This window comes from Lissotriton vulgaris, unplaced genomic scaffold, assembly GCF_964263255.1.
Source record: "Lissotriton vulgaris unplaced genomic scaffold, aLisVul1.2 SCAFFOLD_797, whole genome shotgun sequence".
In the NCBI taxonomy this organism is placed as follows: Eukaryota; Metazoa; Chordata; class Amphibia; order Caudata; family Salamandridae; genus Lissotriton; species Lissotriton vulgaris.
Window position 1 is genome coordinate 25,649 of NW_028255715.1, and position 13,786 is coordinate 39,434.

The 13,786-nt window shown below is 44.9% G+C and overlaps 1 protein-coding gene across 1 annotated transcript in view; it reads left to right on the top strand.

The window, feature by feature from the left end:
• The window catches only part of LOC147659027 (cadherin EGF LAG seven-pass G-type receptor 2-like), a gene marked incomplete at its 5' end in the record, with an annotated part of 105,820 nt that overhangs the window by 15,703 nt on the left and 76,331 nt on the right, over window positions 1-13,786 (top strand). Inside the window, one exon of the mRNA XM_086952026.1 lies at window positions 9,131-9,297. Coding sequence (XP_086808152.1) covers window positions 9,131-9,297 — 167 coding nt within the window. The remainder of the gene's footprint in view (window positions 1-9,130; window positions 9,298-13,786) is intronic.

Here is a 13,786-nt window from a genome sequence, read left to right on the forward strand (position 1 = left end):
CCCATCACAACACATAGCACCATATTATATTACAATATAAAACATGGCTTCCACCGCATCACAATTCACACACCACTGTCAAAACACACCAAAAATACAAATACAATGACACACAATTCAGAATCACACCACAACGTGCTACATCTCACCATGCCTCACCAAACCCCAATATACCATAATATGTCATATCATTCTAGAGTCACTGAATATAATTTATCACAGGGCCCTATACCACACCATCCGTTATTGCAATGCACCATAGCACACATCAATAATCTGCTCCAACCAGCATCACACCATACTGCACCATACTACTTAATGTCAATCTAGACACCACACCTCCTCAGTATACCACAGACATCCATCTCAACAGACTTGAGCACACTCAACACAAGGTAGACCCGACTAGACAGATGATTTCGCCTCCCATTATACAACCCAATAGCACACCTGCATCAAGGTACACCATGACACACATCAACGCAACACCAACAGAAGAATTCGCCATATCATAACGTACCAAACTAAACTAAACCACAGTACTCCAGAACGTGCAATCCACACCTCACCACACACACCCAGTCCTCACTTCACCCTGCCCCATATTCTACCATCTAACACCAGAACATATCAAGCCACAGAGCACCATCATCGCATCACATACTCAACAAACAAGTAAATGTTACACTACACTTTTGGTACATTAAATGGCCTGACCATAAAACAACAAAGCACACAATCCCATCCCACCACACACTATTCCACTCAATATAATACCATGCCATCATACAATCACACCTCTTCACACAACACACAGAACAAACAAAGCATACTATCACAATACCAGACAATACCCTGACACAATATTACTAATAAGGACCACACCATTCCAATATGTCAAGGCAGGCCACAACTCTACAAGACTGCATCACACAACTCAATGTGACACTACTTTACACAGTATAATATCATATCACAAGATATCACTATAGACCTTAAAAGAACTGCTACCACACACAACTTGTTAAACTTCCCAAAAGTATTGTGAACAATATATCTACATGCTTCTGCACGTCACACTTATCAAAACACCTACTAAACATCTACTATAGATGATCACATTGACTTGACTTGACTATAGAAAATCACATTTTAACTAGAAAACCCTGAAGTTTAATGCTGTGGCTATAGCAGTCCACCACCTGGACCATGCAGTACATCACACACAGAGTGAAGTGGAGGCAAACTCAAGACATCTCAGTCTCTTGGTTTGGTTTCAGGAAAATCATTGCTTGTCAGAGCTGGTCTGAGGTTTGGTTTAGTATCAGGGATTTTCCAGTTTCTTTTGACATCTTTTCTGTTAGTGCCAGCATTTCTGGAATTTGAGGTATTCTTGTGGCCGCTTCTTCCGTGGAAATTCTGATATGAATGATCCTGTGAACTTTTATAGTCCTCTGAGCCAAATACTACTGCCTGTCTGGGTGCATTATTAATCAGATGTTATCATCGCCAGAGGTATTAATCACGATATTCACATTAAATGTAAACCTGAGGAGACACCGTGGATCAGAATACACGCTTCTGCATTGCATATAAGGTCAGCATTGCCTCACCTTGGAAACACACTATCACGTTCATCCACTTGCATTCTGCTCATGTGCCCACACCGCCCTCAAGGGCATGCTACCTCGAAGATGGTCCTAGCACAGACCCAGCCACACTTTCTACATTGACCTTAGGAGTTGGCAATAGAGCTATCCGAATCATGCTCCCAATGCCCTTTATCCCAAATTGACTGCCCTGTCCCTGGCCCACAGTAATGACAAAAATTGTCTATAAAAATGAAAAGTTCCCTGAAATCAACCACTATTTAATAACATAATAGTACTAACCTACGAAGAAAGGTTAACTAACTTGTTTACAACACACAATTTGCAGTACCAGCCACAGGGGTCTTTAAACCCTGAAACTGCCTTCCCTTTGCTTCACCACCTCATCTCTCACCCCACAACGGACACATTTGTGGGCCCTGCAGCACCTCTTACCCACAAACATACGTGCAGAATCTGTAACAGTGGAGGACAACATGACTACCAGGTCGTCCTAACTTCCTTGGCTAGAGTTTGAGGACAAAGAGGACCGCTGCCTGTCCGTTAAATAAGAGCACAGTGCTGTGCCAGGATATTGTAAATAGCGCCTAGAAACAACGTTTAGCCAAGTTCTGATTGTGCCAGTGGGGAAAGGGGAGAAGGCCAAGTGGGGTGGCCATAGAAGTCTGATTATTCAGAGAGGGCAGATGAAACCTCAAGTTGTAAAATCATTTAATGAATTATGCTTTCTTACGCCATAGTTTCACATACAGATTTGGGTAATGTAACCTCAGATGGAGTCTGCTGTGCACCATGGTGTTGTGTGCAGCCCGAGTGCCAGTCATTGTAGCCCGTATTAGATGGAGTCGTAGGGAGATCTCAGATTGGGGCGTTGTAGCATCAGACAGGCCGCCTACATCAGGGAGATGGATGTAGCCTGAGGTGAATTATTGGGTACCACACCGCGGTGCAGATGGAGGTGTAGTTATCGCTTTGCCAGGCTTTCAGTCTCTCGTAGTGGCATTGCTCTGTGAGGAGTTCATGAATATATACTCATGTATCAGAACCCCCTTCGGTCACTGCAAGAAAGTCTGGGCCCCTAACTTTCTGTGACTTGGAATTTAAACCCCTCCAGTGTGATGAACTGTCTTGTCGAGGAGTTGGGAAGATCACAAGCCTTTTACCCGCAGTCTTCCATCCATGTAAGCCTTTAGGCGTTTCATAGGTCAAAGGTGGCGGGCGGTCCGACGGACGCCCCTTGCACGTTTTGCACCGTCTCCATACAGTGTTTTGCACTGCACACTGCGATTTTAGAATTGCAGAGGAGTCACGGGGAACGCCTAACGTTCAGCGTCAGGTCACCTGGATACTAAAGGTCAGAAAGGGTCTTAGACCAGCAGTGGATGGTCATGAGAGGGCGCGGCTGAGGTACATTGGCAGAGTTGTGGTCGCGTTGAGGGGAGATTGGCTACAGGAGATACTCCCCGCGGAGACACAATTTGTGTTGCGATGCTTTCATCTTCCATGTTGTTGTGCATTGCTGCCCCCAGCACTTGGAGAGCTCGTGCTGATAGACATCATCACACCTCCATCACGCCCCCATCACGCTGCACTCAGCCTGCAATTGTGGGGGCGGGACAGCAATCACCCTGTGTACTCATTCACCTTGCGCGGTGTGCAGGGTGTCTGCGCCCACCTCTCTCTGACCCCCGGGCCCTCATCTCTCCTCCTCCCCCTCACTATCTCACGTAGACGCGCCTCGCACTCTCAGCTTGTGACATGTCGGCGGTATCTTGGCAGCATCTGTGTTAATTGAGAGCCCCAGGTACACAGACGGGGGCAGGTAATCCCTTCACGGCGGAGACTGTTGCGGAATGTGGGCCGCCGGCCCAGCGGAGGCTTCGGCATGCCCGAATCTGTATCCGGGTGCAGTGTAAATAAGGCGGCTTGTAGGCCGCCTCGTCGACCGTGGAGCAGGCCGGGGCGGCGTGAGGTAACACAAGCTGCGGCTTGGCACCCGAGCGGGGCAGGGACTCGCGCGCCTGAAAGCATGCACTTCATGGAAATATGTGAACAAAGTCCCCGTGTGTTCCTCCCCTCAGTGCCAGTCACTGGTCCTACCAGAGGCGAGCATTCCTCTAATGTGAAATCTTAGTTCCCACAGCCCCAGTGCTCCAGCCTCACAGGTAGGACGAGCACGGCCTGCCCCTACCAGCGCCGCCGAGGAAGGGGTATTATTTCACCAATGTGCCACCGATTTCAACACCTCCCTTCACACTGACAGATATTGTAGTTGTTATTAACATAGCTTTATTGATGATTTAAAATTCATACACAATCCAGGTTGTCAGCATAGGCAGAGAATGCATTAAAATAGTAAAAACACACAAAATGTAATTTTATACCCGTACATTCGAGAAAGTTTAGAAGGAGCTTTGAACACTAATTGAAAGCCACGGCATATTAAAATTCTTAAAATGAGGGTAAAGTCCAAAGTAACGTTTGGGAAGGGTGCAAGGCAGGGTCAATAAACTACCTGTCTTTAACTAAATGTACAAATTAATAATTAAAGCACGTTTAAAATAGCCTGTTTAAAACTTTGTATTCCATAAAACTACATTGTTCCAATTTTCGCTCTTACGATCGTGAGAAACCAAGAACAAGTATTTAAACAAACACACTTCCTGACATCATTCTGTGCTACATGTTGGAGGTTGTACGTATACTGCAAGGGGCGTTGTTTCTAATTAAAATGTAAAATCAATAAAGATACATTTTAAAACTTGAATAAATCATAAAGTACCAAGAGTCTATATGTTCCTGTGCATTAACAGAGTGGTGTTGATTTGGGGGAAAAAAGCATGGTGTCGAAGTTACCCTTGCTGCTATGAACTAAAAACTTGTCACTCACCATCTCTATCCACCATCTGTATTTAATTCCAGGGATAAGGGTATTTTCAGAGAAGTGTATGTCACTGGCTTGCTATTGCTGTCCTTTCTCGGACAGTAGTTCTTGCTGTGAGAAGAAATATTTAAACTACCATTTTAACCCACTTGGTGACAGCAATTACCGGAGTAAGACCAGTGCACCCTTCACCAATGTAAATATTTGTCCACAGCTTCAATGTATTGCGTCCCTCTCTCTGATAGTCATTTTTACTATTGGAAAATTTCCAAATGAAGGCACTTTTGTTAACACAATCTAATTTCTGTCTTTGAGACCTAGTCTTTGGAGAGGAACGTAACGTTCACCGAACAAGTTCTGTTCTCACCTCACCATCCTGTTAAGTCCCTGTTGGCTCATCCCAGCTATGAAATCCTGCCTAATAGAAGTGGGAGTTGTGCTTGTGGTATGCACATCCTTTGCCCTCAAACTATCTAGGTATTCCTCTCTTGAGCGTTGCCCTCCAACTGATCTGTAATAATTCAAGCAGCCAATAAGAACAACTCAGTAAGCTGTCTGGTTCTGTAGACTTCCAATTGAAACCGGGTTTGTAACATTTGTGGCTAAGATGCCACTGGTAACATCAGGTCCAGGGAATCTGCTGTTGTCAACTCACAGAGACATTGCTCTGATGATTTAAGTTGTTCCAGTGGACGCCAGGGTCTCCCTGGTATATTGAGGCCTCTTGCTTGGCTTCGAATCTCGATTTACAAAAGGGGGTGGTGATGAACAGAGTGTCTGAGTTAAACAGACCACTCTTACCCAGTCCAAAGATCAGGGCTTGATCCATCACCGTTATTTATCTCACTGCCCCATCCCAGCTCAGAACCTGGCTATATGCAAATCAGTCTGTCCCTGGCCCAGTGTATCATGGGAACAGGGCAGACTAAACTACCAAGCCAATTCTTCACCAGAAAGGAGACAAGCTACCGGGGACCGGTTTCTGGCATTTCAGCCTTCTTCGGCCCGGCTTGCTTGAATCCTGATGGAGCAGTGAGAAAGGGACTCATGTCTGAGTATACCCTGCCACACCTATAGTGGCCAAAAACGATTTACAAAAGGGGGTGGTGATGAACAGAGTGTCTGAGTTAAACAGACCACTCTTACCCAGTCCAAAGATCAGGGCTTGATCCATCACCGTTATTTATCTCACTGCCCCATCCCAGCTCAGAACCTGGCTATATGCAAATCAGTATGTCCCTGGCCCAGTGTATCATGGGAACAGGGCAGACTAAACTACCAAGCCAATTCTTCACCAGAAAGGAGAAAAGCTACCGGGGACCGGTTTCTGGCATTTCAGCCTTCTTCGGCCCGGCTTGCTTGAATCCTGATGGAGCAGTGAGAAAGGGACTCATGTCTGAGTATACCCTGCCAGGGAAGGGTGCAAGGCAGGGTCAATAAACTACCTGTCTTTAACTAAATGTACAAATTAATAATTAAAGCACCTTTTAAATAGCCTGTTTAAAACTTTGTATTCCATAAAAATACATTGTTCCAATTTTCGCTCTTACGATCGTGAGAAACCAAGAACAAGTATTTAAACAAACACACTTCCTGACATCATTCTGTGCTACATGTTGGAGGTTGTACGTATACTGCAAGGGGCGTTGTTTCTAATTAAAATGTAAAATCAATAAAGATACATTTTAAAACTTGAATAAATCATAAAGTACCAAGAGTCTATATGTTCCTGTGCATTAACAGAGTGGTGTTGATTTGGGGGAAAAAAGCATGGTGTCGAAGTTACCCTTGCTGCTATGAACTAAAAACTTGTCACTCACCATCTCTATCCACCATCTGTATTTAATTCCAGGGATAAGGGTATTTTCAGAGAAGTGTATGTCACTGGCTTGCTATTGCTGTCCTTTCTCGGACAGTAGTTCTTGCTGTGAGAAGAAATATTTAAACTACCATTTTAACCCACTTGGTGACAGCAATTACCGGAGTAAGACCAGTGCACCCTTCACCAATGTAAATATTTGTCCACAGCTTCAATGTATTGCGTCCCTCTCTCTGATAGTCATTTTTACTATTGGAAAATTTCCAAATGAAGGCACTTTTGTTAACACAATCTAATTTCTGTCTTTGAGACCTAGTCTTTGGAGAGGAACGTAACGTTCACCGAACAAGTTCTGTTCTCACCTCACCATCCTGTTAAGTCCCTGTTGGCTCATCCCAGCTATGAAATCCTGCCTAATAGAAGTGGGAGTTGTGCTTGTGGTATGCACATCCTTTGCCCTCAAACTATCTAGGTATTCCTCTCTTGAGCGTTGCCCTCCAACTGATCTGTAATAATTCAAGCAGCCAATAAGAACAACTCAGTAAGCTGTCTGGTTCTGTAGACTTCCAATTGAAACCGGGTTTGTAACATTTGTGGCTAAGATGCCACTGGTAACATCAGGTCCAGGGAATCTGCTGTTGTCAACTCACAGAGACATTGCTCTGATGATTTAAGTTGTTCCAGTGGACGCCAGGGTCTCCCTGGTATATTGAGGCCTCTTGCTTGGCTTCGAATCTCGGCTGGCCTGGTCCGCTGAGCCTTCTGGTGCTTTGTTGTGCTGGGGCACCTGTCAGTTTGCATTTCATATCCCTGGTTTGAAGATCGGGGCTGTGTTGACAGTGGATCTGACATGGAGGAAGCGGCCGGATCCACTGAGGTTTACACAGCTCAGTGCACAGACCTGCCGACAAAGCTTGTGGACATGCACTCAGAGAAAGTTAAAAGAGAAGCGCTGTATTCTTTCTTAATCCAGGGGATTTAGTCGACACTTTTAATTAGAGATATGGTGCCAGAGATGGGGATTTTCTGTGACCTTTGTAAAGCACAGGCCAGCCAAGTTCGGTTGTCTGGCGGCGGAAGCGCTAGTTCACAGGGCACCATGTCCTGTAATCTTTTGTCCTAGGGAATTGACACACCTAATTCCACATGGAACATGGTTGTGAAATTGGAAAGGTCAGTTTACGCAGGGGCAGCTTCCAAAGAAAAAGTGAACTTTCAGCTTTTGAGATACAGCCTTCGTCATCAGACTTTATAACCTCTTCCCTAACTACCCAAAACTTAATTTTGCACCAACTTTTAAACCTGATCAGTGGTTCATATTGTCCTTGTTACTTTCTGTATGAAGAATAAACATGAAAAAGATTGTGCCTTGTTATTTTCAGAGTGTGTGCAGTATAGGGCTTACAAAAAAAGTTCTTATGCGTAGTGATGTTGTTGCTTCTGATTTAGTTTAGTGTCGCATTGTCCCAACTGCTGCTCCAGGGAGGGAGGTAGGTAGGTAGGTATGAATGAGTGGTGTGGTTGTAGATCTCATTCCTGCTGTCGCACATTGAGGGATGCAGCATAGAGAAAACAATTAGGAGATGCTTGATGCCCAGGTGGTGCCACCCAAAGTCAAGACAGATTGACGGATGAGTCTGAGGCTCTAATAGAAGAGTACGGCTGAGGCAAAGGCAGTGAGATGTCCAGCTCAAACCAGATGCTCTCTCTGAGACTCCACAGTTTTACTCTCAACATCAGTTCTACCGCTCAGGTGTACTAAGCTCTGTTAGAGTGGCTTCCAATACATCTATCCTATCTTTACTTAACTTATTCAAAAGACCAAGCAGCGATTAGTTTCCTGCACATCTTGATGTCTGTGTGACTAAGTCATCATCTAATGTGGGACCTGTGGCCTTGGTTCCCTTGGCAAAAGCCAATCTGGAATACGCCTTCCTTAATTACTGCCACTATTGACTCAGACTTCAACTAAAACCTTTGCTGATGTGCCAATAGTCTCATATTTTAGAAGACCCCAACAGCTACCGAAAGAGGCCAAAGGATGTCACAAGTGTGGTTTTCAAAGGGCAAAGAAATGGTGAAAGGAGCGCAGTGTTAATTTGGAAGTAGAATAAGTCCAAGGAACAAAAATAAACCTTAGTGGTCAATTTGACTGGAAGTGAATGTACATGACAACTCTCTTACCTGGCATGCATACTGGAGTACAGACTGTTCATTAACTCCAAATTTGGCAGAAAAAGGAACTGATGCGGAGCGAGAGAGACTGAGTGAGAGATAAAAAATGATTTGCTCAGAATTCACAATTTGGCCAAGTGGGGATGCTAGAATCACTAATGTATTTAATTTTCCTAGTTAGCAACAAGGCCATTTCTAAATAGCTGTTTCAAGACTGCATATCCCATCAAATACAGAAATTGTGTTTTTTTTGTTTGCGGCTTCATGCACGACTTAACTGTGCTACCAAAAGAACTCTTTTTATTACAAAAAAACATTGTAACATTGGAATACTTAGACAATTTTCTTGAAAATGATAAATTGGGCTGAGCTTGGCATGCAGCCAGTGGGAAATGTTAAGCCTTTGCAGTAGACATGGCGTTCCCTTCATTGATCGATGGTTAGCTCTAACCAGGTCACATTAAAAAGTACTGCTCTTGTACATTTGCACGGTATGTGCTCCCCTGGCATGTGTGGGCTGCAGGATGTAAGCTTCTAACCGGAATGTTCTTTTTCCCTATCCAATTCCTAAACATGGTGACCTGACTGCATCATGGCCCAGGCATCTGATCTGTTTGTGTTTTTTTTCTTCCCCTTCTCCAGAAATGGCAAGCCCTCAGCGGTACCTGGGAAGCAGCCTGGTAGCCTGGAACAACCTGGCCATTACCATCACCACACCATGGCACATTGGGCTGATGTTCCGCACACGCCAACCAAACGGCATCCTTCTGCGGGCCTCTGCTGAGCAGGCATCCACCATCACCCTGCTGGTAGGTGGTTTATGGTGCAACTGCGGGCACACGTGGGTGGGTAGACTTCTGAACTTTTAATCTGGAGATCTGTTTGCCCTCTACGATGAAGCTTGCTGTAGCCTGGGTTATTAGTCACCCCCGTCCAGAGCACGCGCCACAAACTGAATTGTCTTGTACCTCGTAGGCAGTTGTTCCCTTTACCCTGCTCAATATAACAGTGTATCGACTTAAGAATGATAATTGGCAGTATCTGGCTCATCAGGCTTTCTACCCTGTGTCCTGCAGGTTCTATAATGACATTTTCAGTGAGCTGTCCCACCAGTTTTCCTAGGAGTATACCACAAAAATTCGCACTCCAAAATGGCCGCTTCGATTAGTGCCCTGCCCATCCTGTGCTTGTGACTCCTGTTCCAGGGCACATGTACCCCAATGCCGCCCACTCATGTCCTTGCAGGCAGAGGCCTAAACAGCACTTAATTTGAGCCAGTGGTTTCCGGTGCTAGGCACCAGCACTTAATTGTGAACACCTCACTTATGATAGTCTGCCACGTGGTGGCTCTGCTCATCATATTTAGAGATGAGCAGAACAACCGTTGTTTATAAAAACAATATACATTAAGAATAACTAACACCTGCCTCCCCAGTCATTCCTTTAGCTTTGGGGACCTGGAATAATCTCAACTGTCGCACTTGCAGGCGAGAGAGTTGATTAGCAGTTGTTTTGGTTCCGTCATTTGCAGCGATGCAGTCGGTTGTGCCAGCTGCAGTGGCCTCCTGGTCACGGCCCTGGCACTTAGTATTTCACAAATTGAGCACCGAAATCGTCCCACGCATGCCCTCTCTGTATCCGGTACCCCTTGCGGTCTAACCGGGACGCCTTGAGCCCGTCTCTGCATAGTGCTCCGCATAGGCCCTGGCCCAGCCCCACCTGTGATCGGCTCCATCGCACGGTTGATTCAGGGCAGTGCAGGCTGCAGTAAGGACTTTGTCAGTCAATGGGTACATACCCCCTTTTTATATCCTACAACCTCTGCCTCCTCCATCATACAAGGCATAGATTCCCCCAGTGTTTGTCACCTTCATCCAGCTATTGAGAGGCAGTGCTATATGTTCTTGGGCTCTGTTCTCCCCCTGTGTCCCAATGTTACCACCACTCGCCTCTTGCTCCATCGCACTCACCATAGATTCCCCAGAACTCCTCTGCAATCGAGCACTCGGTGGGCTTCTTGTATTCAGTACTGTATGCTACAGAGAGGACTGCAGTGCTAGTAAATCTGTCAATCGTGGCAAGTGCGGAGAAATCATGTCTGTTACTGCAGCGCCATCTGCTGGACATAGGCTAGATCTGACCAACACTGGAAATGCAGTTCAGCTATAAACATTACACTGCTTTCTCATACTTGGGATTGGTCTGTACGTTTTTATTACTGTAACATAAAAAGCGCACTAGAGCCATGTGGTCCAGTCTGCACCTTAGTAAACTCTTACATAAAAATAAATAATGACTCTCTCCCTCGGTCAGGACATATAATAAGTTCATTCTGCCACCTCGAGTGTACTGCTAACATTTAGAGTAGGATGGGATTCAGACTACATTCCTAAATTACTTACTCAGAAGCAAGGAGTGTTTAGTTACATGGATAGTAAACAATTTACATTTTAGATTAAAGTAGAACTACTGTTTAATCTATAATAATTAGCATGCTCATGTATTACCTTTACTGTTGATCTCGAATTCGGTGTTCCCTGTGATGTTTTGTAATTATCCTCAAATGCGAATCGTCGTCCTAAATTTTCTACTTTTCGAGCACCAGTTTTCTGTCATTAGCCTCTGTGATGTCTCCATGCGACTCTGTGTTTTCCACACAGCGAGGCTTGTTCAAGCAGGTGGTTTGTGATGGGAGTAGACTGGCAGAATACATTTTTTTAGATGTGCAATTTTGTGAATTTTCAGCATTTAATTCTGTCCAATTTCCAGTCTATTGTATACTCTAAAGCCCTATTTATTACAAATGTGCGATACATTCCGAAGTGTGCATTAACTCATTTTACTGGACATATTGAAGTTTAGAAGTCATGGTTGCACCTATTCTTCCACCTCCCCCGAAATTTCACCAGCAAATTTAATCAAGACAAATCTGCCGATATTTACTTGGGGAAATGCACGTTTAAATATCATACATGCAGTATTCAGTTTAGTAATACCAGATTATGCCACAAAGAAAGACAAATTATGCTGCTTAATCTAACACATACTGTCCTAGCGGTAATTCCTTATTTTGACATTTTTACATGCTAACATTGCCTGGGCAAAGGTTTCAGGTCATTAGTACCAGTTTAACATCTGTGGTCAAATCAACCTTTGCAAAGGGCCCTCTACTGCGCGGCAAAACATGTTGCTTTGTTTTTAGTAAAGTTTGATCCATTTGAGCTAGAAACTATTTTTTAAATGTTGAAAACATTGTTTAAATATAAATCTGCAAATGGCGGAGTAGATTATGTGGCAAATAAGCCATAATAATGCATAAAATCGCAGCCTTAGCGGGATAACTTTGCTGAACTTTGCCACTGAATCCCTGTTTCAACGGACTTTCGATCCCCGTATCCTGATCAACGAGGACCTTGGGACACACGCGGACGCTGCCGGGGCCGGGACTGCGAGACCCAGGGTGCCTAGCGCTTTAACACCTGAGCGCTCCTGGCGTCTCTTCCCGCCCCCAACTCTCCTATATTAACGCATTGGTGAACGCACACGCGGGACGCGCGCGGGACATAGGCCGGGGCTAAGACCGGGCCCTCTGTGGCCCTCCGAGGCCTGAGGAGGCCGGGCCGGGCCAGAATCCCTGGTCGAACATTGTACTGTCCTGGACTATTGGAGTAAGTTTTAGGGGGTCTAATATCATTGTTTATTATGTCTATTGAAATCTTAACCCCGGAGCATGTTGGCCCTGATAAACCAGTGAGTTTGATTAATGGGAAATTAGATAATTATTTTAAGAAATCTGTTATGGACACCCCCACTACTCCTACCCTAGCAGAACGCCGGGCTGAGCGCCAACGCTCGGTAGAAAGCCTAAAAAATAGATTATTAACTGATTCACCTGTTCTGATTACTTCTACTTTGGAGGGTACTTCAACTGAGAATGTTTGTACTCTCTCTCAGGATAGCGTTCCTTTAATATTCAGAGAGGGTACGTCCACGTCTGTTATTGAACTCCAGGATATTATCAATACCACATCTAATCCTATTAATCCCAGTATAATTAAAACCACAGTTACAACTAAGGCACTAATAACCCCTACCCCTAGGCAAATCAAATCAGCAAGAAATAGGGCAAAGAAAGTCACGCCTATTAAAATGTATGGCCCCCCACCTAATAAAAAAAGGCGGAAAAGGTCCGACCTACCAAAGAGGAAAATTAACCATGCTGATTTTGGTATTAAAAACGATGCTAGTATAGGGGGAGAGCGGGTACTAGCAACGCATAAAGGAAGGATAGCTACATCACCTATACATTCTTGCCCCACCCCTAAAGTAGTGCAGGTCAGCTCTATACCAGATAACTCCCCTGCTGTTGTGACACCACAGGAATCCCCAAACGGTGTCCTAATTGATAGCATAGAGTCCATAATAAGGACCTATACTCTTGCTATCGTAGATAGACTCAATAAAATGGACGATAGGCTCGGGAAGATAGAGCGCGAACTGGGTAGCAAGTTAGCAATTACTAAGGTACCTTCTAATCCTACTCTACAAACTTCCACTATACCAACCCCTTCAAGTACTCCAGTTATAATCCCTACATCTGTCCCTGCCCAGACTGCAGCCATGTCACAATCATTACATACCGTGAGAGAAATTATACCTAAAGCTAATCCTGTATTACCAAAAAGTAAACCCACACTGCCCACCGCTGTAACGGCTAGCGGACCGACGAAGAGCTTAGGTCAAGCTTCTGGGAATCAGAAGAGGGATAGGGGAAATGGGCGACCCACTCGGGGTAACTACAACAAGGGCCCCCTTCCAGAACTTCCACCGGAAGCAGTGCCTTTCGTGGTGGTCCTTACCGGGGTGCCAGAGCTAGAGGCGAACAAACGTGAGGGTTTTGCCCAATTGAAGAATAAAATAATGCATTGGTTGAGTATGTATAGACCCATTGCAAATAACATCAATGGCGAAATCGTCCATGTTCGTCGTCTTCCCTGGCTGGGGGGAAGACCCAAAGACATAGAGGGCGACATAGTGGTCATAAATTTTAGAGATCAGAATGCTGTTCATTTTATACTTAACTGGCCCTCTGATCACGATAGTAATCATATCACCCCTCGCCCTCTCACATATTTGTATCCTCGCTTAGTGGTGTTCCCACCCCATCACCAATTCCCGTTAGCCCCTCCCCCCCCTTTGCTGAGGCAAGTGTATCCAAATCCATACTGTCCACCCGTCTACAATAACGGATTTACATCCAATGGTCATTATACCACAATAGCAGCTGACCCGCATGGG